This window comes from Augochlora pura, chromosome 3, assembly GCF_028453695.1.
Source record: "Augochlora pura isolate Apur16 chromosome 3, APUR_v2.2.1, whole genome shotgun sequence".
Taxonomy (NCBI): domain Eukaryota; kingdom Metazoa; phylum Arthropoda; class Insecta; order Hymenoptera; family Halictidae; genus Augochlora; species Augochlora pura.
Window position 1 is genome coordinate 31,694,868 of NC_135774.1, and position 27,656 is coordinate 31,722,523.

Consider the following 27,656-nt stretch of genomic DNA (forward strand, 5'->3'; position numbering starts at 1 on the left):
TGGAAGCTTTCCCGCGGCATTCAGAGCCGGCACGACGCGACGATCGAATCTCGGCCCAGGCCAGAAAGGAATTCATCGATCTTGCGCGCCGTCGATCGGTTTCGCGGCTGGATTCCGGGCACGTGGAATTTTTTCCCGTGTTATTCCCTTTGACGTTGCCCCTGTGAAATTTATGGAGGACGTCGCACGCCGCTCCGGCCCCCGTTTAATTGGCGTTCCTGAGCATCTGACGTTTTCGCTCCGATCTTCCCGCCAATAATGTATCGTAAAATATCCGCAATCTATAATATGGGACACGTGAAAATTCGTTAACATCTGCTAGCGATTATATCGTCCTTTTCCCGATCCAATATTATTTTCCGAACCAACGAAGAATGAAAGAAGCGGCGGTTGGATGAATTGCACAAGTTTCCTCAAGATAATTTCCCGGGTCCGACAAATTTCGCGTGTATATTTGCAGAACGAAATTCGCGGAGCAATCCAGCGTATATATTCGTGACCGAAAAAAAAGGACACTTTATCGGATGTTTCGATGGGGAGAATCGTTCGAGCCTCTCTCTCCCCAATAATATTCAATCGGAGCTTCGCGTGGGATCAACGTCGCCGTTGAACGAGGCCGATTAAAAGCGCGCGAAAACGTTCCGCGCGCCGTTGTTCGGACGCGACACATCGAATATTCCCGTGGGGTTCACGGCTGATCGAAAAACTGCGCGGGGTAAATTAAATTAGGCGGCCGAATTTCACAGATCGCTTCGCGTCGCTTCCTTCCTGCCCGCAGATCCGAGTGAAAACATTCGTTTTCCTCTCTTTTTGGAGCCGTGTTTTTTTTTTTTTAAGAGAGAAGTGCGGGGCTATTTACGCGAAAGCAACACGGAAAATCTCCGACGAACGAGTTTTTCACGGCCGTTCGATTATTTAAATAACGCCCGAGTCCCCGATCCGATATCTATCGGGATCGAGAGCTGCATTTTGAATGATCGGTCCCATTAGACACGGCGATCGAGCGCTTGTAAATTTTAATGCAAATTGCGTCGTCGCCCGCGCGTCTAACGCGCATCGTAATTAGTTAATTCTTTCTCTCCGAGCTTGTTTCGTTGTGAATTTAATTACTCGTATAATTGCTCACGGTTTCTGCGCGTGCGAATTCCTGCTTCCGTTGTGTGTTTTGTGAAATCGAGTCTCTCTCACTCTCTTCGTGCTCGTGATTCAATCTTAAAATCGCATATTCAATTTTCTGGCGGACAAAAAGCTCCGGGAAATAATTTCCACGGGATTTTTAGATTCGCGGAACCGAAGAGAAAGTTCAAAGTTGACGTGGTTTCGTACCAAAGAATTTCTGCCCGGGCAGAGATCCGCGATTGAATGAAACGTGCCGGAAAAAAAAATACAGAAAAGGCCAATAGGTTACGAGGAAAATAAAACCCGCGGTTTCGGAACAAACGCAAATGACCGAGCCATAACAAAGCAAAATTCGTTCGCGCAGACCATAACCAAGGACCATTAACCGTCTGAATCCACGGGAAAGGTCGGTTCGCGTAAAAAAAAAGTGACATTTGAAACTTTTTCCGGCGATGCAAAAATTACGAAAAACAGAACAAACGGTGGCCCAAAAATTTCTTCGCTTTTCTATGAGGACCTCTGTCCCATATGCCGTTCGTCCTGCGCGTTTCCATTACATTCGGAAAAACTGAAACCGTTTGTCAATCATCCTCAGCATACCTCCGCGTCAATATTTGTGCAGATCTCCATGAAAAATGCAGATTTTCTTCGCAATTCGAACTATGGACGGATCCCTGGGCGAAAATGTCCACTCGCATTGCCGGTTGCAATAATTTTCATACGTCGAACACGTGTAAATACAGATCGACAAATTTGTGTCGCGAGTACATAACGTCAACAGTTTACGATCTTCGTCAGCGTCATCGCGTAAAACGATTGCGCTATTAAATCTAGGATTCCGCGTTCTAAATGAACGGTCCGCGATAAATTCGATTAAATATTCATCCGAGGCAGAAATTGTATGCGAGCAAAAGCGTTCGAATTGTTTCGCGGGATCGCGCAAAAATCCCGCAACGGGTTCGTCGGTGAACAATCGGCCTCGGCGATGCTTTCTAAAATCAAAGCAATTTAATCATTGCAGCTAAACCTCGCGGATTGTCCGCTCTCGTCGGATAAGCAAACCGCAGCTTATGAGAACGAGGATCCGGAGATCCGGAGATCCGGCGATCCGGGGACACTGAAGAACCCTCGTGAACGTCGCGTTTATTCTTATTTACGTGTCTCGTCGCGATACCGGATGATTATAAGAGCTGGCGAGCCGGGAAAATGAAGACACTCGAAAAAGGATGAAGGGCCCTCGTTCGGCCCTGCTTTAAATCACTCGCCGCGGGAAAATAATTGCGAGGCCGGAAAAGTGGATGGTTGCCTCGAGTCCGCTCTCCTCGGTTTTCTTCGGCCGGGCTCGAAGAATATCCTGGCTACGACGAGAAACCCGCGAGCGCCGCCGACGCTCGAAACAATTAGGCAACCGCACTGTTATGGTCGTCGGTGGATCGTGTGATTTTTCGAAATATTCGCTGGCTAGCATTTTGTTCGTATCGACGGGTTTATTGGACTGGAATTGAAACGGAGGAAAATGATTGGACAGTATTCTGCGAACCTTGTTTGTTATTCCGTTGTATTTTTCAGCCTGTATATTCTTTCGTTTCGATGATCGGAAAGCGAGGACTGCCATACAGACGATTACGTCAAACAGGCAGGTTCCTAACGAAGTTCGAGACGGCCAGTTACGTTTGAATTGCGAATTTAATCGTGACAGGACTTGGAGATAAGCTGGCCGGGTATAGCGAGCGTTGACCCTCGTCGACGGTGCTAATAATCGCTGCTTTTCCTCGAACGGTTATTCCGTCGGAAACGGCGCGGAATAATCCTGCGACCGATAAGGAAATTCCAAATTGTGGACGATCTCGGAAAACTAACACCTCGTCGATTCGATCTCTTCTCGAAATTGATAGGCGACGAGCTGCTAATCGACTCCTGATCGAAAAGAGAAGCGCGAATTTTGTTTGCCGAAACGCGAGAATCGCTCGAGACGTTGTTTCAGCTGGTCGATTCTCCGCACTGTTAAATTGGTTCGCACGATGCCGCGATTTTTTCTGGACCGAATGATTCGCGAGCGATTCGATCGAGGATTCCCGGCAGGATTTTCTTGGCCCGTATTCATGGGGTGCGTTCGCAATCTGATTGGAACGCGTCCGTCAGCGTGACACAGCCGCTTAACAATAAAAGCCGCTGTCGTTGCAGGGGATACTGCTCATTGTTTATGGGCCTGGCACGCGCAAAACCGAGGTTAAATCAGTGGGGGATTAAGCTCGACGAGCTGCGGCCTGTCCCTCTGACGTTTCACGCTTCGGAGGCTCAACAAATTTCGACAGTTACCAGCCTCCCCTTTGTTATTTTTAATCCTTTGTCCCGCGTGCTCGATCGCGCTCCATTCAGCTTCTTATTCATTCGATTTCTCAATTTAACCCACGCGCGTCGCTTTCTATCCCCTTCCAATTAGCCCCTTGGTAACGCAGGATTAGAATTATTGTTACTATCATTTAAGAATTCAACCAAACACATTATCGACGTCTTGTAAAAAATTCGTTCGAAAGATTCGACGATTCGACGGGGTGTCGGCGAATAGAACTTTCGAACGGCATTGTACACGGTGTTTTTTTATAATTACCGTGCTTCGCGGTTCTCGCAGCAATTACCGAGAGCCGAGATTTTCTGATTGCTTTTATAATCCTATCGTCCGTCTATCGCTTATTCACCCTCCCGCCACCCTCCTCCCCGTTTCGCCGTCACACCCCTCGTCTACCAGTCCTCCCGCGTCCTTTCTCCGCATTATCTCTCCCTTTCATGTCGACTCCCTTTGTTGTTCCACTGTTTCACGTCTTCCTCTTCCATTAACCTCCTCTTTCACCGGTTTTCTCGCTAACTAACCCCCTTTTCACCTCCTTTCTCTATAATTATCCCTCTGGTCCGCGTCTTCCCCCCTCCGCGACTCCTCGACTCCTCTTTCACGCCTTCTCTCGCGAATTAATCTCCGCAGCCTCGTCTTTTCCCACCAATTAACCCTTCCGCTCTGACCTCCGCCCGTCGGTCCTGATTCTCTCCTTATGTCCCGACCCCTCGTTCGCGTTTCCTCCCCACCCCTCGCGCATCCCTCTCTCTCTCTATATATATAAGGACGCCTTTTCTCTTCGCCATATTTTCTTTTCTCCCTCCACGGCCGCGCCGCGACACTTTTTCTTTCACCTGCTCGACCGACACCCGTCCTTTCCCTCTAATTAACAATCTCGATCGAGTTCCTCCCCTTTGATCGACCTACTCGTCCGATATTTCCCAAGCCACCTCATTTGTCTCCGGGACCCCCTCGCGACTCCGTCTTCGTCGACTTCCTCGCTCCGCGCCTTTTCCGACGATCAATCCAATCGACACCCTACCTCGCGGTTTAATCGGGTCCGCTGTCTTTATGGTTCTTCTTTTTACGAGGGACATCATCTAATTGGGAGCTGTGGATCGCGGAGATTAGACTGCGGAGAGATCTCGCGCAGCCGCGATAAGAACAATCGGCGAAATATAAAAGAGAGACGGCCGGAAGGTCACGACGGTGTCCAAGGTGGAAAACTAACGACGCCGCTTTCGAATTTCTTTCGCGGCGCAATCGAAGCGGTGTTCCCTCGAGACTGCGTCTTATCTGGCTTTCTGCTATCCGTTTCATATCGAATCGAAGTAGCGATGCGGCTGACGCATGGTAAAAGGGGTCGAACCGCGGGCTGCCGCGATTAAATCGATTTCCCGTCGACGCGCCCTGCTCTTTTTCGAGTCGGCGAGATGGCAGATCCGCCGCGGAACGCGTAAACCCGACCGAAAGCAGCTTCCCATCCGACCGGCTGCGCTGGATTCGGCCAGCAACGGATTTCACTGTTTCGGTTTCGCCGTTACGCAACGCGGCAAACTCTCCAGTCAGAAGCAAATCAACGCCTCGAATGCCACATTTTGCATTTACTTTGACAGCGCTCGCACTATCCAGACTGAAATCGAAATCCGAAGAAATCCTACAATATTGAAGACATTTGCTCAAAGTCGATCTTTCCAGATCACAGTCGTACGAAGATCAGAGGCGATCGGCATTATAAATCGCGTCGCGAACCCGACAGAATGGCAATCGTTAGCTGTCGTAAAGATCGCGGCGCGCGAACGAGCTAATTAATTACTCGGCCGAATACGATCCATAGCGTCCTATTGTTGGAGGCGTTAATTAATCGTAACGAGAAGGATCGCAGACTGAGGGAGGGAACAGCGAGGTGGGCGGATGATAACGCGAAACCGGTACATGGCAATAAATCTCCGTGCGGCCCGTCACGTCGCGTCTACTCGCGTCTACTCGCGTCGCGACGCCTCCCGTCGACGCGTTTTTGTTCGCGATACCTACTTTCCGGAGGCCGCGTGATTACTTCACGCGCCGGGACAACGAAACAAAATATTAAAAAGCAAGCCGCTTCCGAGGCCAGGTTAACACCTGGCTTGGTTGGGATCGTTGATGGGTTTTTGGTCGGCCAGCCCATTTCCCCATGGTCAGTTTAATTGGCCCTTTAAACGGACTGCGTCGCGTCGCGTTTCGCAAGGAATCTGCTCCTCGAATCTCGGTCTTGCCCGGACGGGCTCTTTGATCCGAGCTAAGTTTACTCGGCTCTCGGTCGAAAAAGCTCGGATTTAACACTCCCGGAGAAAAAGAAGAATGGGCTACTTTCCGACGATGTCGGGTGTACCTTCCGAACCGAGATTTACCTGTGCTCGGGATTCAATTCTCCTATCTGCTGAGAAACAGTGAAGTCTCTCCACTCGTAAAATTGTCCATTTTTGTTTAAAAGCTGATGGACACTTGGGGAGAATTTATTGTACAAAATAATGCGCGCTCAGCTTAATAAAATTCTCTTCGAACAATCCAACAATTTTCATCGCGCGATAACCGACAAGCTGTGAAAGGACGAGGGATAATAATTGCAGCCTGTGGCAAAAATGACGCGGCGCGATCTTCGCATTCTGTGAAATGCAGCGTGATCGTTGGAGCAAATTTCCGTTATCGTTGCCGCGCACCTGTACCGTGTGTGTCGGTCGTCCACGTGTTTTCCAGCTTATTTTTTGGCCGCGGATGGCCGCGAAAGCGACCGGATCACCGGAACCGCAGACATCGCCGGGCCTTTTTGCGTGTGCGTGCCACCGGTAGGTGATAAACGGTGTCGAAAAACGGCGGTGTGGTTTTCCCAGGTGTCATCGGGCCGCACAAGTGCAGCCGCGCCGCACCGCTCCGCGCCGCGCCGGCGCTAATTGACAAATCGAATAACGCCCGTAATTTCTGGACACGGCTCGCTTAATTACTCGCGTAATTAATCGCCGCGGTGCGTGCTGCGCGGGGAAAGAGCTGGAAGGAATTGCCGTTATTCCCGGCGGAAGAGGAAGCGCCGAACATTTCGCAATCATTCCGCGGATGACGATCGGTTTCGGCGTGTCGCTGCGTCCCGATTTTTCTATCTGTTGCTCTTTCAACCTAAATCATACCGTTTAATCTTTCTTGCAACGTGAAAGGATCAAACGATGCAATTACGCAAACGCAATTGTTTCAGGTGGATCAGTTCCACACTCTGTCAGAGAATTTATCCTCGTTCGATCGGTAAATATTCCGTGTCGGGCAAAGGTCTCGCGACTCGTTCGTGCACGAGGACCGCCTGACGTCCAAAAAGGGATTGGAAACAGTCGAGCAGACACGATCCCCTTCGCGAGTAGGAATCAATTGCTCGAATCCGTGGCGCTGACGTCAGAAGACTCCGGCCGCGCGAAACAAAAAGGGACGCTACCCGGAATTGCTTCATCTCCTCCCCAATTTTCGAGTCGGCACGCAACGCTGGATTTACAGTCCGAGCATAAAAAGGAGGCTCGAAACGAGCGGGTCGGCGCCGGCGCTGGTTAACTACTCGCACGTCATATTTCTAGGGGGATTTACGGTTCCTTCAGGTAACGCCTCCTTTTTCTTATCGTGTTCACATTCGTCTTCTTCTCCTGCTTTTCTAGGACACCTATCCTTTATCCTGCCTCTTCGTTTCCCTCGTTTGTTATACAAAACCGTCTCACCGCGTGACCGAGGATCGAAACAGCGAGCTTAAAGCGGATCGACGCAACCCTGACACGAAAATCACCGTTCTGTGGCAGTGCCGGTGGGAAGGATAATTTTATCTGTCCCATAAACATTTGCAGTTGGAGACACGAATTATCTCTCTTCGGTACTCGCGGAACGAGCAATTTATAGAAATTGTTGAATAGAATAGAAAAGAATATAAAAATGATTGTCCATCTTTCTTTTCCTTGTTATTATTATGTTTAGGGACCTAGAAGCATTCCTCGAAGAGTATCGTACCTAACCTGAAACGAATATCTCGAACATACATGAATAAAATCAACACTTTCGTTCGCGCGTGGCGGGAAAAATTCGAAAGGTTAGGAAAATCGAAGAAAACGCGGCCGCGTGCCATTATTTATTTCGCGCGGGATCCTTTTTCATCCCGGTCCCATTCGACCCTCCACAATGCCTGACCCAACCCCTGACACCGACAGCGGCTCGAGCGGCTCTGGGGTGGCTGGGAAGGCCGGAGGGGGGAGCAGAGCACACTTTCAAACTCGTTACAAGATTTATGCGCGTTTCGCGCCTCTAAAAGCGAACAGGTACCGGCGAGAGACGACGGGGAGGAAGGAATACGAAAAATGTCACGCACACGAGCTTCTTAAACTGATGCATAGAAAAAAAAATGGAAGGAAATTCGAGGGTAAAGATAAAACGACGATTCCCTCTCGAAGCTTTCGTGCATTCGTTCAGCTTGACTTTCCTTTCGTTCTCTTTATTGGCGGCGATTACAAATGAATCGTAGAGCAGCGTTTCGGATTGTTTCGGGGAGTAAACAGAAAGTCGAGGCACGGTTCAAGAAAATATCCCTGCCGCCTTCGGAGCATAAAGAGTTCAAATAAAACGCAGACATACGCGTGCACAGAGAAAAAGATGTACAGGAACAGAAGCTTCGCAGAAAATAACGAACAGGCTTTGGATGTCCTATAGAACGATGGGACAAAATTCTTAAATAAATGAAAAAGGCTTCCGTTTGATTCAGATTTTCTAAAACACTCGACAGAGGACAGCGAACAGTCCGCGCGCGACGCCACACGAGTCTCTTGCAATTTTAATACCCAGAAAAAGAAGCACTGCAATGTTTCGTAGCATCAGAAGTTTTACCGCGCGGCCCGGTTTATCTCCCGTCCCGTTCGCTGCATACTGATGCAGGGACGGCAGGGAAAAGAAAGCAAGAGAAAGGATAAAGAAGAGGATCAAACAGAATTCGGACCAGCTGTTTACGTTCTTCGACTTTTGAGCAGCTTCCGCTGCCGGACGAATATCGCCGGCCAGGCCAGCCTTGCAACGCGAGAAAGATAGCGGCCTCGACCTTGGAAATTCGGTTTCGAGGGGTTCCGCACACAATAACCCTAAGAAGGGCCAGGGAGGGGTCAAGGAGACCGTTTAATCTCCTCGGGAATCGTTCCTCTACTTGTTGAGCGGAACGAGGCTTTGTTAACGCTGCCAAGTCCCTCTCTTTTTCTTTTTCGCCGTGCCAACGAAAACGTCGGGGAACTTCGGAAGAAACGTCGCGACGCGTCCCGTCGTTCCGCAGAGACGCGTGCTTCGCACGGAGGTTGTGAACGCTGCGCTCCATGGCGGCGGCATTTCCTTCCTCTTTTTTACGATTTCGAGATTCTGCTGAATAATTGAAGTCGGCTCTGCTTTTGGTAATTCCGCGATACGTATGATCTATAGCGACGAATAAATTCGAACTGTTCGCCGGCATCTTGGATCGACCGCTATAAATCGGGGAGATTACGCGATTTTATTGATCCTGGAGTGGCAAAACGATCGGGTTCGATCGGGTCAGCCGAGGCAGGCGCGGCCGCATTCTCCCGAACAATCGTCGGGCTTTTATCGGTTTCGCCGCCTAACGATTATTTTTTTGTTCCCCTCCGCTCTCTTCCATTCGAATTCGCCCCTTTTTTCGCCCGTTTTCATTGCCCGGCCTGCACGGGGATCATGGAAATCGCGGGACGGAATTTTTACGGCCGCTTGGATAAATCCGCGCCGACGAGGATAATGGCCCGTCCGGCCGGGAACGATGGGAAATCAAAAAGCTCGAAGGGACGCCGAGGCCGACGAAATTGATTGGCCCATATCGACGGAGATTGTCGTTGCGGCTTTTCGACGGGTCGTCGAGCGACGTTTATTGCTCGAAAAAGTGTGCAGCGTCGTCATCGCTCCGACGCCTTCCAAGTCATCGAAGATCAACGATTCGCTGCCTCGTGGAAACGATAATTTGAGCTAACGTCGAAGGGAACATCGGTTGTCAAGTCACGAAAGAAAAATCAAGCAACCCGCGCGTTCGATTTCAGGGCGCAGCGTTGGCCATTTGTCCGCGAGCCAATCACTTTCTTGGTCGATATTTTTCGTCGGCGGTTCTTTGGATTCCCATCGTACGCGATTATTCCAATATTTACAGCGGCGCGATGCGATTTCGAAACATTTAACCAGAAGGGCAAACCCCGGAGATTAATCGACGCGGGTCTCCAGTTCAAAGCACTTCCCGCGGAACAGAATCGGGCAGTCAGCTTCCTCTCGTCCCCTCTCCCTCTCCCTCTCCCTCTCCCTTTTCCCTCCTTGCCCTGGGAGGAATAATCTGTCACCGCAAAACAGACGATTCATTCCGGGCCGGAGATAAATCACCCACGAGATAACCTTTCAGGCAAAAATCCTGGACGCAGAGGGCAATAAGAATTGATATCGCGCGAGCCAAAGGTTGCCTTCGCGCGTGAATGCAGTGTCCCGTGTACGCTGCCTCTCACAAATTCGCGTCCAATCCTTTGCCGTAGGATATTTTGTTCCATTTTAGAGCGACACACGGATTAGATATAATCTCTAATTTCCAACTAACTTCGACGCTGTCATCTTTACTCGATGGATCGCTGATGCATAAACCGCAATAATTAAACGCGAGCAAGTCTCGGTCGCTTTTGACGCAGAGAAAAACTATATCGTTACAGTTCTCATAAAATTGCCCATAAACATGCAAATGTTCATAAATATTCACAACCTAACCACGCCACTCTGTACGATGTTCCGAGTGTCAGTATTCCTCTAACGACGGATCATTTTTAAAAAGTGCTTCTCTCCGCAACCGACCGGTGGTTTTAAACGTACTTTATCAAATGTTTGTGAATCTAGCCGCGTTCGCGAGGCCCTGCTCAAAATCCGGTTATCCGCGGAACGCGTCGCGTTTAATACCGAGCGCGAATCGGAATCGCGTCGCCATATTTCAAGGGGGATGCTGTTTCATCGTGAAACTGACTGGCCGAGTTCGCCTTCTTACAACGGTTGCTCTTCGCGAGGAATAGCCCGTTATAAAGTTTTACGGCCGCGTTCCAGCCGAACCGTGACTTCGCTTCGATTCGAATCGCTGCGAAACCGTCGGGTGTTCTTCGCCGAACCAGAGAGTCGAGGAAAATACTCGGAGAAAACTGTATCCGGAAAATTCGAACCCCGTTATCTATTCTAATGGGGAAAGTTCGACGAAAATCGGACCTCGATAAAACAAGCCATCGTTTCATTACCGGGAGGACTACCGATAAGTAATCTACCGATTTAATTCAATTACGAGAGGTACTCGAAGAAATTGGGCGATGAAAGATGGCAGAAGACGCAGCAACCGTGTTTAAATTGACCGTTCAAATAATCGCCTGTTTGAAATTTCTAATTACCATCGGCGGACCGAAAAGTTGAAATAACTGCCGATAGCAGGGGACAGTCGGATGGCCCTTAATGGCACCCCCAAAGGATCGACGCGTTGCGACGCTGTGCAACGCGCGGCCAAGTTATAATTGCGACACATGCTGAATAGGTTAGTTCGTTTTCTGGTCTTGTAAAACCGCGCAAAGCGATTCTATTCCTCGGACCGCACGGTCTCTCGTTTCACTGTCCCTTTATCACTCTCGAACTGTCCAGTGTCCAGCCCACTGTCGTCTCTCCCGCTTTCTCTCTCTCTCTTTCACAATTTCTCGCGCCGAGTGAAAACTAGCCCAGAACAGTGCCATTATACCCGCCGCGGATTTATTGCCGATGTTTTTGTCGTTGCGCTCACGCGGTACATCGGCTCATTTGGAAACTCCGTTGACTGGTTAACACGGGGCCATTCGGCATCCTTTTCTTTTTAACTGGGAACTGGGCTATCTGATGAATGGACCGTCGACGGAAACGATATGGAACCACCGCTCTCGGTTATGCTCCGAACGGTCCGCCGGCACAGTGCTTTCTTTCCTTGCGATCGATGTCGAACCTATTATTTTTTCCGTGGCAAGGCTGCAGTTAATTGCAGGCAATGCACTGTATTACCTGAAGAATGTAGCCTAAACTGCCGATTTAATGCAACTGTGGCAGAACGGCTAGATGAAAAAGAATCCTTCCGCGGAATAAAAATCGTGCGCATCAACCGCGAGGAACGAGGATGAAATTCATTTCATCTTCCCAAGAATTTTAATCAGCGAAGAATAATGCAACAGCATTCTGAAATTCTCCCCGGGCGTTTTTCGCTGTTCCGCCTTTTCATCTGGCCAACGTAGTCAAAAATTGATCAAATTCGCAGACTAGCCCGGCGGTGCGGACAAATTGATTAAAAGTAACACTGGGCAAGATTAAAGAACTACGGATTCATCAAAAACTGAAGGCCGCCGAATTGAAACGGAGACGTTCTTCGACCTCTTTTACGGCCAGGTTCCACGAGAAGTAATAAGGACCAGCCGCCATTCCTAGTTTCTTATACAGGTCAGAGGATATGGATATTTTCAAAAGGGAACTCGTGTCCGTACGTTCATGCGGGAAACGGCCGCAGAAAGGTCCATAACTCTGTATAGTAATTTTTCGGCGCGGTACCGTAGCTTCTAAAGCGCTCGCCATAAAAAGTCGCGAAATTTTTATGGCAATTTTACGTAACAGTGCAATACCTCTTTAGAACCGTTTACCGCAAAATACATGATCCCGTCCGCAGCAATTCCCCGGAAAATACCAATATCTTCTGCTACCAATTTCCTCCGGCGAGAACCTATTCTCTTTTACAGCGGTCCCTTTTTCCCCGTGGATCTTTGTTGCCAAGATTTCCCAAGTAAACGGCTGCATCAAGTGGCAATATTAATTGTGACCGGAGTCGCGGCCACCGCTTTCTCGTATCGTTCGGTTCTCTCGCTTGATATCGTATTAACGTGACCCCCTGCCATGCCGATGGCGATCCACGTATGCATTAAACATGCACGTTATTATGCATATCATATAAAATATGATTAAGTAACGGTCCCCATTATTCAAGAGAGAATTACGCGATTGCAATAATAATACTAAATACTGCATTGCTGCGCGAGTGCTAGATACTGTATTATTTAACATCAATTAATAGTAGATGTTAAAAATCGACGGGCAACGCGAATCCCACGAGTTTCCTCTTGCAACGTTGCAGAACTGTGATTTATTTCATTCAGATTGGTAACCAAAAATTCTACCCGCTACCGTTTATTGTTCTTGATTACGAATAGCTTACCTGCCTTCCGCGTCCCTGCGGGCGCAGAAAATTTATGCTGCTTAGGAAAATAATGGGATTTGAAGAGTCTTGTCAAGACTCGTTCGCAACAATCCAATATCAATACCCCCACAGCAGCGCCACTTGAGAACCCATAAAGTTAATTAGCAGACGTAGCAAGTCCATTTTACAAAGGCTCGCTCGCTCTTGGCCGAAGTTACTTCTTTGTCCAACTCTCGAAAGCAGCGGATTCAATTCCTTCGTCTTCCTTCTTTGCTTTCGTCTTTCTTCCTTTTTTTATATAGATATATAGATATATATATATATGTATAAATACCCAGGACCGTGCTCCGATTCGAGAAGTGTTTCACCAGAGTTCCCGCGCAACCCTCTAACCGAGCAGAACGTCGTCACTCCTCTCCTCTTAATAAAAGTTTGCAAAGCAAAGTTTGCCCTCTCATTCGATCAATATTTTACCGAGGCGTTGTTGACAGACTCGCTACCCAACTTCTTGCCTTCCTCCTTCTCTCGCCCCCTCCCCCGCTCTTTTTCTCCCCGACTCTTCTTCACCCCCGCTTTAGGTCCAGAACGTCGAATCTCGGAGCGAACACCGACTTTAATCTTCTTTTCCACCAATTGTTTCTCACTTCCCTCCCCCGCGAGTCTGCTAAATCCCGTCCAAGATCGAACCGAGATTCTCGAATCGCTGTTTCGACCGGTTCAAGCGCCCTTCGATTAATGTCGTTAACTTTCAACACCGGCTTAACTTACATCGTTACACCGCTCCACGGACTTTCGAACTTTCTTTGTTTTACTTCGAATCCATTGCGCGCTTGTTCGTTCGTGGCGACTCTCTTTCCGTCCGATTTCTTGCGAAGCCGTGGATTTCTGTGCAATTAGAGGAATCGTCGAAGGTATATACGCGTATCCATTATTCGTTTTAGCGAATCGGAAAAGGAGTAAATATCCGTATTATTTTTATAACGTTCACCGATCGCACAGAATTAATTTGCCATGGCGTGCGTGATACGAAAATGTCGGAAATTGAGCATGTATTTTGGTTGCTGTGCGCGAGAAAAGAGATACGGGAAAACTGAGAATTTGCCCAACGTTTCGCAATCTAGTCGGGAATTTTTCCATTAATACTTTGCGCTCCGAGAATTTTCTGCGGAACTGTCGCAAATGAGATATGAAATGGCTCCGGAAATAATTAGAATATTTAAATAGAGTTTGGCTCGAGGTTTATCCGGTACAGATTTTATAAAGCAAAAATGTTGAATCTTGAAAAGAACCAGAGAAATAGTATCAACCACTGCGTGAAAGGACGATAAGAAAATAAATGTTTGCAAGATTAAAATGGAGGTGTCTGGGCCCGGCTTGTAGAAGGAGGGTCGAAGCAAGAAAAATAGGTCGGTAGACGGTGCGGAATCTCTGAATCGGATGCATCGAGGCTCCTCGAGGCCGCTACAACGTGTTTTCTTGGTCGTGACTCGAGACTCGAGACTCGAGACTCGAGACTCGAGACCGAGACATCGACGCGCTCGATTACCCTGCGTCACGGCATGATCCTTTCCCGTTTTATCGGAGGGAGGCTTCATCCGGATTAACCCGAGCAGGGCCTAGTGCACTTTCCGAGACCCGTTATCGTTCTGCACGCGTCATCTGAGATTAATGTTCGATTAACGACGAGCCTGACGATCACCGAATCTCGGTAACCGCGGCTCTCCTCTCTCCTTTCTCGGGCAATAGTGACGTCAACTTGCGGAACATACTTCCCTTGGTCTAATCGTCCCTTTCCTTCCGTTACATTAAATTGCCGCATTGTCGACGAACCGAGGAGATCGGGGAAAATTTAAATCGTTTTTCCAGAAGCGCGTAGGTTAAACCTGAAAGCTCGATCGTTTAAACTCGATGAACTATTCGTCGTATTTACCGTAGAAACGTACTCGCGATATAAAGTAGCTCTAAAAGGAATTTGGATCTGATTCGATCAAAATTGAATCCGCCGTTAAAAGAGATCCGCGAAACAATAATTTGAAACTCGTTTTACACGGCTCATGAGAAACCGAAGATTATTCTGGGGAAGACCGCAAGCGGCAACTCTAAACTCTCTCGAAACATTGTGCAACAACAACCGCCGAGTCGACCGCAGACTAAAAGATTAAACTGTTCCTCCCTGCAACGACCCTCGAAAACTCGATACAGAATTTTTATTTGGTCGTTTGGGTCGGCAACTGTTCGCCCGAGTTCATTTTTCTCCGTGGGAACGGCTCGTTTGTCCCGTACCACGATCTAGGCTGAAGAATATAATAACGGAACGAAAGAGCCGAGATTCCTCGCCGGTCAGCCTGAGGAAAACTCGGCGAAAAGTGCATAAACGTTAACGAAGTTAAATTATCATTCGCGGGGAGGCTCGGGGGAACAGTTCCTCGGGAATCTGTTTTACTTATTGCCGCCATAACTTTCGTCCCAGAAAAAAAGAAACAGAGCATGGAAATGTTGGCGTGGCGCTACGTGACCGAACTCCGGGTCGTCCCATTAATATTCGAGCACCGTAGGCTCCGTATTGGAAATGATATAATATTTTCCGTGGCCAACGTATTGGGAACTCCACGTTCCTCCTATTAAAGTTCGCTGCCTGCGATTTGTTACACGCGGACGAGTCGTTCCGTAAGGCGACCGACGGTTTCTAATCTAAGCCTAACACCTTTCGGAAAGCCTAAGCCTTTTGCTTCTTATTTCCTTTCTGCTATTGTACGAAATTTGTATGTCGTACAAAAATCCACAGTCTCGCCATCAGCAATGTATATAGGTGTTCTTAACTTGCGTTTCGCAATTCGTTGAAAAATTTGTTGCGCGAACAATAACCGATCCGATTCCCCGTTCCGTGCCGATTACGCTAATCCCGAACCGAACACGGTCGAGTTGTTGTTCGAAGCTCGCTGAAGCAAAATTGAATGGAGAATCGTTTCCGGCGTCGGCGTCGGCGTCTGCGTCGGCTCTTAATTTCGCGAGAATCGGCCTCCTCGGGGAGTTCTGGCAGCAAACTCGACTTAATCCGATCCGATCTAACTTGCTCGCGCACCGTGACGGTACAAAGCGAAAGAAAAACGGCCGGCCGGGGATCGGACGTCCCGAAAACGTCCCCAGTTGGGACACGAGGACTGCGCCAATGCCTAAGTCGCGCCCGCGCGCACGTTTTTGCCCGCGTAATTAAGCGTCACAGGGCCAGGAAATAATGGCGGGGCTGGTGCCGAGACCAACAACAAAGGCGAGCGTCTGGTTGCTACGCGAAAGACAAAGGGCGCTAGCATTGCGGACGTTCACTTAGCGTGGGGACACTATGCTGGTTTCGTCAGAAGAAAATATACGGAACAGCGGGCAGAACCAATGAAATCTCCGGCTGCAGACGTTCCTGCTGCATTTCGTATTTACAAAAATATTCAACGCGCAGAAAGGCTGAAATAAGAATGGTGCCAAATTTTAAATAAGAATTTAAGGAGATCCACATATATAATATTTTACTCACTTTCTACTCTTTGAATAATTAATTTAATATCGCTACTAGCAGAAGGCAGCATCGGCGAATTACTCTTTTAAAGTTTTAATTGCACCGGGGAAAATCTGAACGTTGGTGAAGTTACGTTTCGAAACGAACCGCGGAACTCTGTTTATTAAATCAGGAAAGCGGTACGAAACGTATATTCTTCGGAAGTGGAATTAAATGGCGGCCGTGCGAGCTCGGAAGTTCCGTCACCGCTTTCGTGCAAGAAAGACCAGAGATTTACTGGGAATATTGGCTTCGAGTAGCAGAAGATGACGCGAGAAACTTGTCAGTAAAACTCTGTACTGAGATAAAAGCGTGAGTTTCCCATTAATTAACAGTCTATTGGCGGACCTGTTTCACTGAAAGTAAAACCAAGTAAACTCTCGTAGGGTCGCTTGCAATTTCGATCTCTTTAACAATAATGCAAGGTAGAAAATAAAGTTTAGCACCCTATAATGCTCGCAAGCAACAAACGAATCAATTTGGAGCTCGAGGCGTTAAGCTCCGGAGGGTGATTTCACCCCATAAACTCGGTTTTACACGGTGAAAGAGATAAGCGCGGACACGTTGTTCTACATACCAACCGGACTAGAAAGTTCCACAAAAATCGTACTTTTTTCCAGTAAACAGGTAAAGAAAACTCACCCTTGAGCGCCGCCTCGAGGCCACGTAATCTGCCAACAATGGAGGCGAGCTGTGACTTGTACTTGAGACCGTCGGCCTCGAATTGTTCGTTGAGTGCACGGTTCAGGTTTCTCTCGGCCTCTTGCTCCTTCACTGCGAGTGTCTCTCGAAGATGATCGGTGTGCACCTGTTCCTGCAACTTCAGCTGCCGCCGCATCTCGTCGTCGAACTTCTTCTGCTCCTCCAGCAGCTACCGAAAATTCATCGAAACAATCCGACTCAGCGAGCGTCATTCATAACAGAACAATATTAACCCGTTCGCGCAGCGAATTTGTCCGGGTTCGAACAGTTCCATGAAAAAAGAACGCAGACAGGTACAAAACAGTCGATAAAGTCGTCCTCATTCGCAATGCGAACGGGCTAAAGGGTCTTTTGGGTACTTTTATTCTCCTCAAGTTTGCTAATCGGTTTATTAGCTCCTTGCGCAGTTAAGTCAGACTCGTGACCACGATTTCAGATATAATCTACAAACTATGAAATTTCCGAACAGAACACGACCGAGCTCAATTGTCCCCACCCTGATTCGTACGAAATAACGCGCGCGCAAGAAGAGCAAGCAACATGCAGCGTGCCAAAATCACCGTCCTTACCATCGGAGGCTATCGGCAACAATCGTGGGCGGGCGTACCAACAAATAAACAATCGTTCTATTCGAAGCCGGTTCGAAACTCTCGGCAAACTTCGTGACACGCGCGTATTTAAGTTTAATCGGCCGGAAAGGGAGAGAAAAAGTGGCCAAATTTCGCGGAAGGCCCGCGACGTCGAGTTTAATCTGGCAACGACGAGATTTCGGGATGACTGAGAGGCCAGGGCCGGGAACGATATGAAGATATTCCCGAGGAGGAAAGTGTTTCATAATATTCCGAGACTGAGCTTAATAATTCTGATCCCGTTGAAAGCATCCCCGCGACTCCGTCCTGTGTCTTATAAACTCGGCGAAATAAGGGTGCACTTGGCCCAATCTTCAACGCGGAACAACCTGAAACAAAGGGAGCGGAGCAAGCGGCAACCGAAAGAATACAGATTCCTCTTCTTTCTTTCCTTTTTTTTTTGTCTCATTCGCGGCGTCTCGCTCCCTCTCGCCCTCTGTCTCGTAGTATCTGCGGAACGAGGGACTCGATGCTTTTATTTTGTGGCTGTGCGCACGGCCTCGTTGCCGAAAACCGTGTCTCGAAATGTAAGGGACGGGTGGCTTCGCGGACTGGATCGGTCTTTGTCCTAGATCGCTCTGTTCGATCTCACCTTCTCCACGAACCCGACGAATTTTAAACGCGACTTATCGTCGAACTATTTTCTAGTCGTCCAGCGTCCGAGGCGAAATTCTGCCATTACAATTAAGTAACATCTTAATTCGTGTCTACTAGAACCGTCACGAATTACTCGCAACCCTAACAACTGCCCTATGAGCGTGTGAAATTGACAATCTAAAGGAACGATTACTCGATTATTCCATCATATTAAGTCGATGATCTGTTTTCATGCTCGCTCGCTTCGTAAGGATTCGCATACACTCGCTCTCCATTAAGAATCTCCGTAATCGGTATTATCTAACACGATATTCGAAGCTTAGGGAAATTCAGTCACCCCATCGTCGCTGGCATACCTTCCCCTAACACCATTACTTTCCTCCTGCTCCTTTATTCTGTTTCCATAGGCAGGGCGCGCGACGCGGCGTTCAAGTAACCGAGACTCGGTTTGATACGCGGTCTCCTTGTGTTCCACCCCAGCCTCAACCGACTTTATTACCTTCTCGGAACGATTTAACATGCGCGCTCTCTCTCTTTGTTCACACCTCTGCGAAACATACGCGATTTCATAAAGATTTTCATAAAAATATTCACAACGAAGTTTCCTTAACAAGGTTTCGTAATGATTTTCATATTATCATTACGTTGGAAAAGAAAAAAGAACAGACTTCGATTCTTTTACGATTACCTTGAACGCAGCATTGCTCTCGTGGGAAATAATTAATAGATAGAAAATAAATTCGAAGGAACATGTTACATCGTAGATCGTGCTTCATAAACCGATCACGTTTCGCCCGCGACACCGAAGTGCGAAATTAGTTCGTAGAATCTGCATTTGCATAAGAATCGAGGCGGTACGTAGGCAGCGCTGCCATCAGATGTTAAAAGTAGCGCGCGAGCAACCGAGGCGAGTCTTTTCGACGGTAAATTCATGTCGCCCCACCCATAATTGCAATTGCGAAGTTCCCAGCGAGCCGAACCAAGTTTCTATCTAACACCCCGATCGTTAGACCACTGTTCGCGAACAACAAGCAAAAAAGTCACGAAACGTAGGCTACATAGACCGAAATTAGCCGCAGTCCTCACCGCTGCAAACTTATCCAATTTTACAACGGTAGGTCACGTCGGAAATTAATTTTCTAGATCCGGAACGAAAGTTCCGGCCCGTTCGACCTCGTGCTTTTTTCCCGTGTCACCGTTATTAAACGACACGAGCCTGTACAACTATTTCATTGCCTCTTTCCTGCATCAACGTCATCTCTTTTAAACAGATCATTTGTCGTATCTACCGACTGCAATCGAATACCGCTCTCTAGCTTACAACATATCGAAGGAGTCGCGTCTATAGATAAGTAATTCTACCTGAAGAAATTAAGAGATTATTTTTTGTAATAAGTGACTCGTTTTAGAAGCGTACAGATTGCGCAACGTGTAGTAATTTTTCTGTTGCGAGATATTTGGGAATGCAGCAAACGCCGCCCTTAAAGCTTGATTCGCCCAATCAGATTGCTAAAATCATTGCCGATTTACTAAATCGATCTTTTCGTCGCACCTCCACCTCTATCTACAGTCTAGACTTCAAAGATTAAAAGGCTGGAAAAAGAGCAGAATAAAGTGTTTCTGGTCGACTGGACTCGATCATGCGGGAAACGCATCTAGACTAGCGCAAGCGTAATTAGACTTTGATTAATTATCCGTGGTTAAAGGTTCGCGATGACTGGCCTGATTGGCAAGCGACGCAAGCTTCTCTAATCTGTTCTTTCTTCGCCACCGACACCTCTGCCAGCCGATCCGATTGTGATCGTCGTTGGCAATCGCGATAACCATGGCCATGGTTCCACCTCGCTTTCTGCCTGACGTACTTTCTACACGCGATACGCCCACGGATCCTTGTTTCTGGGACGGTTCGGGAACGAGCGTGCACAGGGTCATGCCGCCTCTATGTACAGAAACGCCGTGTCAATAATTAACGCCCGGCCGAGCCGACAACCGCCGTGGCTCCGCTCCGCTCCGCTCCGCGCCATCGAGGGGAAGAGAGATCATCGACAGCTCTGCGAACACTGGCAGTCGTGATACGGCCGCAGCAAATCCTTCGATCGGCTCGGCTGATGATCCCGGTGGTCTCTGCCTCGGGGACCGACCAGCCCCGGTTATCCTGGACTTTCCATTAACAAGCCGCCTAACACCGGATGTCCTGACATTTTGCAAGCTTTCAACTGGCCGACGCAACTCGGCCACGCAAATTAATCCATTTACCAGCCAACAATTTCTAATCCCTTGCATAGACTGGAAAATATTCGCTTGACATTCTAGCTACCAAACACCTATAGAACGCGACTGAAAGTCCAGCAAACCGATTAAGATGAAAAGTGACACTTTTCAATTGATAATTGAGGGAGTAGAGATAGTTCGCAGCCGCCAGGAAGAGACGAAAACGGAGGCCGGAAAGGACAACAGCAGGAAAGTGAGAGATCGGCGAGCAAATCGGTCGGAAGGGCTTTCTTCCTCGGCGCTTTCGCTCGAGACGGCTGTTATCGAGTCAAAAAGGTATTCGATGGCGGTGGGATCGCCGGGGACACACCGTTGAATATTAAAATATCGACTGACACCGAGGATTCGGAATCTCAGCCACCGACACCGGCCGGACTCTTCGAGCTGAAACTATTCCGGCCGGATGTCTTTTCAGTCGGCGCGGCGTCGATCGGAAATGGACGTATCGATCGTCGACCATCGGTTTCGTGTTATTAAACTCGATCGTTCGAAGCGATCCAGCTAAGGAACACACTAGCTTTCCGCACCTCTCTCAGTCGCGAGGCGTTGAAAGGCATGATTACCGTCTTAGAGACGAGTTCGACGAAGTTCTCCGCTACGAGATCCGAAAGTTACTCCGTGAAGATCGAGAATATAAGCCGATTGCTGAAACGGCTCTCCTGTGTCGAATAAATTACTCTTGGAACTCCTAATCGGAACCGTCGGCGAACATCTGTTTCATCGGTCGACGGAATTGTCGTTTTCCCTCGATTAGGCTACCTGGAAAAGCCTGCGAGAAACTCGTTCGCGAGCAAATCTCTCTGCGCTTACGCCATGCGTTAATTTCTAACCTAATTTCGTCCTATTAATATACGCTGGATATACGCAGTGACATATGACTTCCTAAAAATCAATAGTTCTCTTATCATTCGAATATTATGGCCTTAGTCTGGAAAAGTCGACACCGCGGCGATAAAAAAAGGACGGAAATTTCCCGCGAACCGGTTTAACACATCCTCTCGAAATCGAATTTATTTATGTGTAAAGCGAAACAGAGTCGCGGAAGGGAAGTATCCGGAAATCCTCTTGACAAAGCGAACAGTCGAACGGATAATCTATACCGAACCGGGTGCGTGGCCGCTCTATTTCCATTCGATTTAGACGGTCCGATCGGAGCAGATGGCCGCTAACAGCGACGGAGGCAATTTTTGATTTTCCAAAACGGATTAGAGAACGATGCACCGGATTAGCCGGCGTACGGCGGCGCATCGTTCCGTTCGCGGGATGAAAACAGGTTTTGTCGCGGCCAATATTTTTGCTTTCGGTCCCGTACACGGCCGGCCGTCCGACTAATTTCATTTCCGGAACGCGGCGTGGGAAACACCGACGGAGTGTCAGCTATCATACTTTCTATTTCTCCCTATTTTCCCGCAGTTTTTCTATTTCGCCCCGCTATGAAAATTCAACGACGCGTTCCATCGGTTAACTCTTTCAACGGCGCAGCGATACTCACGAATTACCGGATGAAAACGATCTTTTAGATCATTAAAATCTACGGATTTTATTCGCAAGTTTCAGAACAAGTACTGAGTCTATTCAGAATTTTATTGGATTCTATTAACTGGAAGTTTCATCGTTCCCGGTGCGACGACGATTAGAATTCAAAAGATTGCACAACTTTTTCGAGTCAAATAAATATCAACTAGTCTACTCGCGAATTTAATTGAAGAACTAAAACAGTCGTGTTTTTTGTTAAACAATTCGCAGTGCAGCAGCGGTATCGAGACGCGACAACCGCGTCACAAAACTGTTTCGCCTTTTCCGGCAGATCCAAGCTACCAATCTCCATCGGGACGAATCAACGGTGCGCGGTATCGAATAGCAATTTTCCTGGAATCGTGGACTAACTGAGAGTCGACGAAGCGAGAGAGAGAGAGAGAGAGAGTGAGAGAGAGAGAGAGAGAGAGAGAGAGCGACGGACGAGGCAGGGAAGGATTGCAAGCTATTAGCGAGTCGGTCGAATCACGATTTCCATGAAAGTTTATCGCGGCCACGGGCACGGGCACGAGAAAACCCAGGCAGCGCTTCCACCGAAATGATTCGTTCTTATGTCCGATAACAGCTTCGCAGGTAACAGCGAGCATAACAAAGCCCGCAGCTACAATTTATTCTTGGGCAAGAATCTCGAGATCGAATTACGAGATCCCCTTCTTTGTTCCAGCGAGCAACAATTATCGAGGACCCGCTAATTCCCACTTGGGAAACGGATTTAGCAGTCCCGATTATCGGGAGAATTGCTAATTGAAACTCAAAAGTGAGCGGGTGCAGAGATAAAGAAGTTGAAGCAACAAGATTGTTGGTCTTCGTATCGCATTCCTCATTTAGAATTAATATAGACTGCTCACCCTGAGAATGGCATTAGTTTCTCTAAATGATATTTCTTTCTTTTGTAAGGAAAGGAACCTCGGCCAGGAATTCGACAATGCCTTAAATCCTTAAAGATTCGCAAAACACAATAGCCACCAACGCGACCATTGAAACTTCTCGAGACAACGGATAGATCGAGCAATCGAATGGGCTGAACTCGAATTGGACTACGTGTTGGTACACGGTTTTTATCGCGACCCCGTGGGGGTTAATTCCAGTCGTTCTCCTGAGTTATTCCCCGCTGCCACCATAAGGTTCCGGGCCATCTTTGCCAAGAGGCAGTGGCTTGGGCCGGAATCGATTTCTAGGGACGACACCGTTCGAGAGAGAGAGAGAGGGAGAGAGAGAGCGCAAAAGATCGAGAATGTCCGATCCTATCTGCCTTGAACGTGGGAATTCCTCGATTTACGAACGGCCGTGAAACGTGAAACACGCCGGCCACATTTTCGCAGCGGACCGACCCGGCCGCGGCGGACGACGACGATTCTTCGGGCAATATGTTTCCTAAAGTCGGCGGTTGCCGCCGTAAAACCGGATATACGACTCGCGTCACACTTCTCCTGGTCCCGATCCCAGTCCCGATGTTAAGAATTCCCGCTAACCTTCTGGGACGAGGCCGAAATACCGGCGAACATCTCACTTTGAGGCGACGACGAATGGCAACGGAATTATCCTGTTATCGGACGCTGCTTTGTCGCTAGCGCGAATTATTTCCCGCTTTAATTAAGCACGGTGCACGAATGGGCCAGCAAAATATCATGGAACACTGAGAGATCCAGGTTCTCGCGTATTCTTGGCCAAGAAGAATTTTCATCCATTCATCAGATTTATTTTGCGAACTGTTCCTTTTTACATCTGATTTCTTCTTCATTCAGTTTCAATTTTCTTTAATGAACAAACTTTCGAGAAACGTACGGTAAAATATGTTGAAATACTAGAACCTGTATTCAACTTTTCGCCCGGCATCACAAAACTTGTTCGGAATTAATTCGAGACCGTGGGAGTAGATCAACGAGTGAAATTTTCATTATTCGGTCGAAGAACAACGGCAGAGTCCGATCACGAATTGAAAACGATGGAGGAAAGATCGGTGGATCGGTGTGGCACTGTTTGCCGAAGAAACATCACGTGTTCCGAGTCATTTCACGTCGGATCGAATCGCACAACGGTCGCTGAATAATTAAGAACCGCGGGATCATGGAATCGGGCCCGTTCCAATAAGAGACGTACCAATGTTTAATCCGCCATTACACAGGATCCTAACGTTAAACCGAGACCGCGGTTCAATGCTGGCGCGATTAAACGAATAAATTTGAAACGATAATTGGAGGGAAACACGGAAGAGACCGCAGGACTACTTGTTTAACAGTCGCGTCGCGGGAAACGAAATTTGCGAACCGGCGTCCGTAATCGGGAAAACGGTTGGTCAAATTTTCATCGGAAATCGCGATCCGATCGACTCGCGAATTACTCCGACAGTTTTCCCGGCGATTCGAGACTTTTATGCGATCGTCTGACGCGACGGTCGTAAAACAAGATCGTAAAATCAGAGACAAAGATCGTCAAAGATCCGAGAAACTTCGAATGATCAGGATTCGCTGAGATTATTCATCGCGATCTGCCGTGTCGTCTAATCGTTGAATGTTCTCTTTTACGATTCTCAAATGGCGCTGATCGGAATCTTAAGATTTTCGAAATGGAATTTTTATGGCTCCTATGACTGAATTCTATTACGGCACTCGCGATTCCCTGTGTAGCTCCTGTTACTTGAAATCGATGCAATAAATCTGCGGAAAAATCCTATCCGCGCAAATCGATTAGAGAACCTCGTGCAACGCCAGGTTTTCGAGTTAAACTGGCAACAACTTCTGTTACAAACGTCCCTATCATAAAGATAACAAAGATAGTGCGTCGTAAGGTTTACGATTAGCACCGCCGGTAGTCCGCCCACACCACAAACAGTTCAACAACGAAGTACAATAATAAAACACTCCGACGTTTTTCGAGAGTAAGCAGAAAAAAAACGATCCGGAAGACCAACCTTTGAATGGAATTAAACTCGGACATCGCTAAATGCAGAAATATCCTCGACATTATAATTTTTCCTAAAAAGGATATTGTTTCATATTACGTCACCTTAGAATTCTGTAGCGTGCAACAGCTTGGACACTGAAATTCTATTTAAAATTAATATATTTCAGCCTCCAAAAGATGGTAAAACTGTTTAGAATTATTTGGTTATCTGCAAAACGAATCGCGTTAAAGAAATGTATACCAGAAGTATTAGATGCAAAGAATAATTAAAAATTGATGAAACTTTTAAGGTCTTCTCCTAAAATACTAGGAAATAGTTGTAATGCCATTACACCCAGTAAAATTGAACGAACGAAACGGACTCGGTATATGTAGATCCTCAGACAACTATGACGACAGCGCGTCATAGTGGTTTCGCCGGGATGCCTTGGTGTGACTAGCGGCGTACACGCCGGATATACCGTCGGGGGCTAGTCTAAAGAGATAATATTGCCTCCCACTAGCGTAATATTGGCAACGGGCCAAATGGAAATAGATAAAAAGCCCGAAGGGTGGCAGAAGCCCGCGCCCGCTGCCTCTGCTCCCCTCTGGCCCTCTCCGCGCCCCTCTGCACCCCTCTGCACCCCTCGCCAGATGCCAAACCGAGGGATATATGTATACAGGTACATGCACGATTGCAGGATATGGAATATGCCACATCCCATGTGTATACATACATAATGCCTGTGTGACAGTGTACGGTTCGCTCTTTCCAATGCCAAATTCTTTCTGTACCATAAAACGCTTCTCTATACCGAATGCCTAAAACGTAACGACCGAACTTTCCACGAACATTGAATATTGATCCCCTCCCTCCCCTCCTCCCCCCGTTTCGATTCTGTGCAACGTCGATTGTCTCCATCTGGTAATAATAAAACAGACAGATCTGTAACCCTGAGCCCACGTAACATCCTTTAGACTTTGGCACACCCTGTACAAACGTCCGAATAAAACCTGTAGATATCCTGCAACATCTGCTTCGTGGATGCTCTCTCTGTTCACTGGCATGTCCTCAAACATAAGGTTAAAACTGCCCACCAAGCTATGATCATTTCAGAGTTTTTGTATAACGATTACGTTACAGAATTAGATGGTACAGTATAATCTAAGCACTTTAAGTACCTATTTCTAGAACACCGAGTACGTGTGTTTCGGTACTGCCAGCAGATATCTTTGGTTTTATAAAGCACCTGCATATTGGACACTCTCCACATGAATGAAAACAGAGTTGCATAAGCAAGCGGTCAGGCAAAGATATTTTGTACATTTACGACCGATGTTTCTAATTTTATCAGATACGAGACCGCAGAACGTCATGTATATATTTAGACAAAACTCGCGAAAATTGAAATTTTTCATCAAGGCTGAAGACAGAAAAATTAAGATATATGAACAAATAATGGAAAATGCTATTTTGAATCATTCATATTCTGGCATCAGTTTTTTTTAAAGAAAATGAAATTTCGCGTGTAGTTCGACCTATGAAGAACTTCAGGCTCGAAACGGATTTTTTACTTGCAAGGGACTTCTAAATACTACTGTAACTGCAATAATTTTGAAATAAACGCGCAAAATCATAAATCCAAACTTTCGCGGTAGCACGTATGAATTATCGCCGAGCAATGTGGAACGCTGAATCTTTCTCGGTTGCATGTAAAAGTTTTGCTTTATTTCATTTAGATATACGACTGCATGTGCGAATAAACGAGACCGCGTCGCGACCGTATAGAAACTGCAAATGTGTCGGGCGCTTCGCGAAAGTTGGTCGTTCCGTACATTATCCTACTTAGATAATAATGCGGTTAATTAGCCTACCTTTTTACTGAACTCATCCTCAAGGATCACCTTCTCTTTATCTAGCTCTAAACACACCAATGCATCCAATTGAGCTTGGGATGCTGAATCGCCGACCGCTTTTAACGCTGTCTTCAATCTGGTCTCATAAACTGTCTGTAATACAATAATTAACATGTATAAACATCAGCCAATGATTATTACCATGCATAAAAAATAAAAAGACACTCACCCGCAGTTTCGCCAGTTCCTTTTGCAGGTTGTTTACTTTGTTCGTCATATGAAGGACAAACAAATCGAAGGAGTCTTCGTCGACAGCCAATTTCTTCTCATTGATATTGATATCTGCGAATAAGATCCGCAGCTCCTCCTCGAGACTTTCGCGAGCTGCTTTCACCTCTTTCCAGTATCGCTCCGTTACGCTGCCAGATTGTAGTTCTGACTCGTAGTTTTTCTGAGCGTCGTCGACGTCGGACAAGATCTTTTTGATGTTTCTCCGAGCAGCTGTCTTCATATGCGACGGTGCGTCCAGTTTAGGATCATCGATTAGATATATCATTTTCTTGAGGGATTCCGACGCCTCGGCCTTATGTGCTTCCGCTTCCTGAATTGCTTTCGTTCTCTTCTCTGTTGCTTCCTTCAATCTGTAATTTAGAAATACTTTGCTATACCTACGAGACCACAAAAAGTTTGTAAATCATTCCAGGAGGAAAATACCTATTCCACACAGCACTACCAGCACCTTGGGCGGTTTCCAATACTTTGATCACATCTTTGTTGTAGTCTTGAATGGCACATGATGCTTCTTGGTAAGCCTGAATCACCTTAGATGCAGTTTGTCCGCATAGAGTTTCTAGTTCCACCAGACTTTCCGGTATAAGTTCTTTGGGTACATTTTTAGCAGGAGGAGCAGGTTTATCAGCAACTAAAAATGTG

At 47.4% G+C, this 27,656-nt stretch overlaps 1 protein-coding gene across 7 annotated transcripts in view; it reads right to left on the reverse strand.

Annotated features, from left to right (window-relative positions):
- Mitofilin (inner membrane mitochondrial protein mitofilin) overlaps positions 1-27,656 on the reverse strand; it is a 52,184-nt gene that overhangs the window by 22,412 nt on the left and 2,116 nt on the right. For all 7 annotated transcript variants that reach the window (XR_013493728.1, XR_013493727.1, XR_013493726.1 and 4 more), the window contains 4 exons: positions 27,438-27,645; positions 26,953-27,364; positions 26,742-26,876; positions 16,891-17,119 (listed from right to left, as the gene is read on the reverse strand). Coding sequence is in view for 4 of the 7 variants with exons in the window: in XM_078176816.1 (XP_078032942.1) it covers positions 16,891-17,119; positions 26,742-26,876; positions 26,953-27,364; positions 27,438-27,645 (984 nt within the window). In the remaining 3 variants the exon portion in view is untranslated. The remainder of the gene's footprint in view (positions 1-16,890; positions 17,120-26,741; positions 26,877-26,952; positions 27,365-27,437; positions 27,646-27,656) is intronic.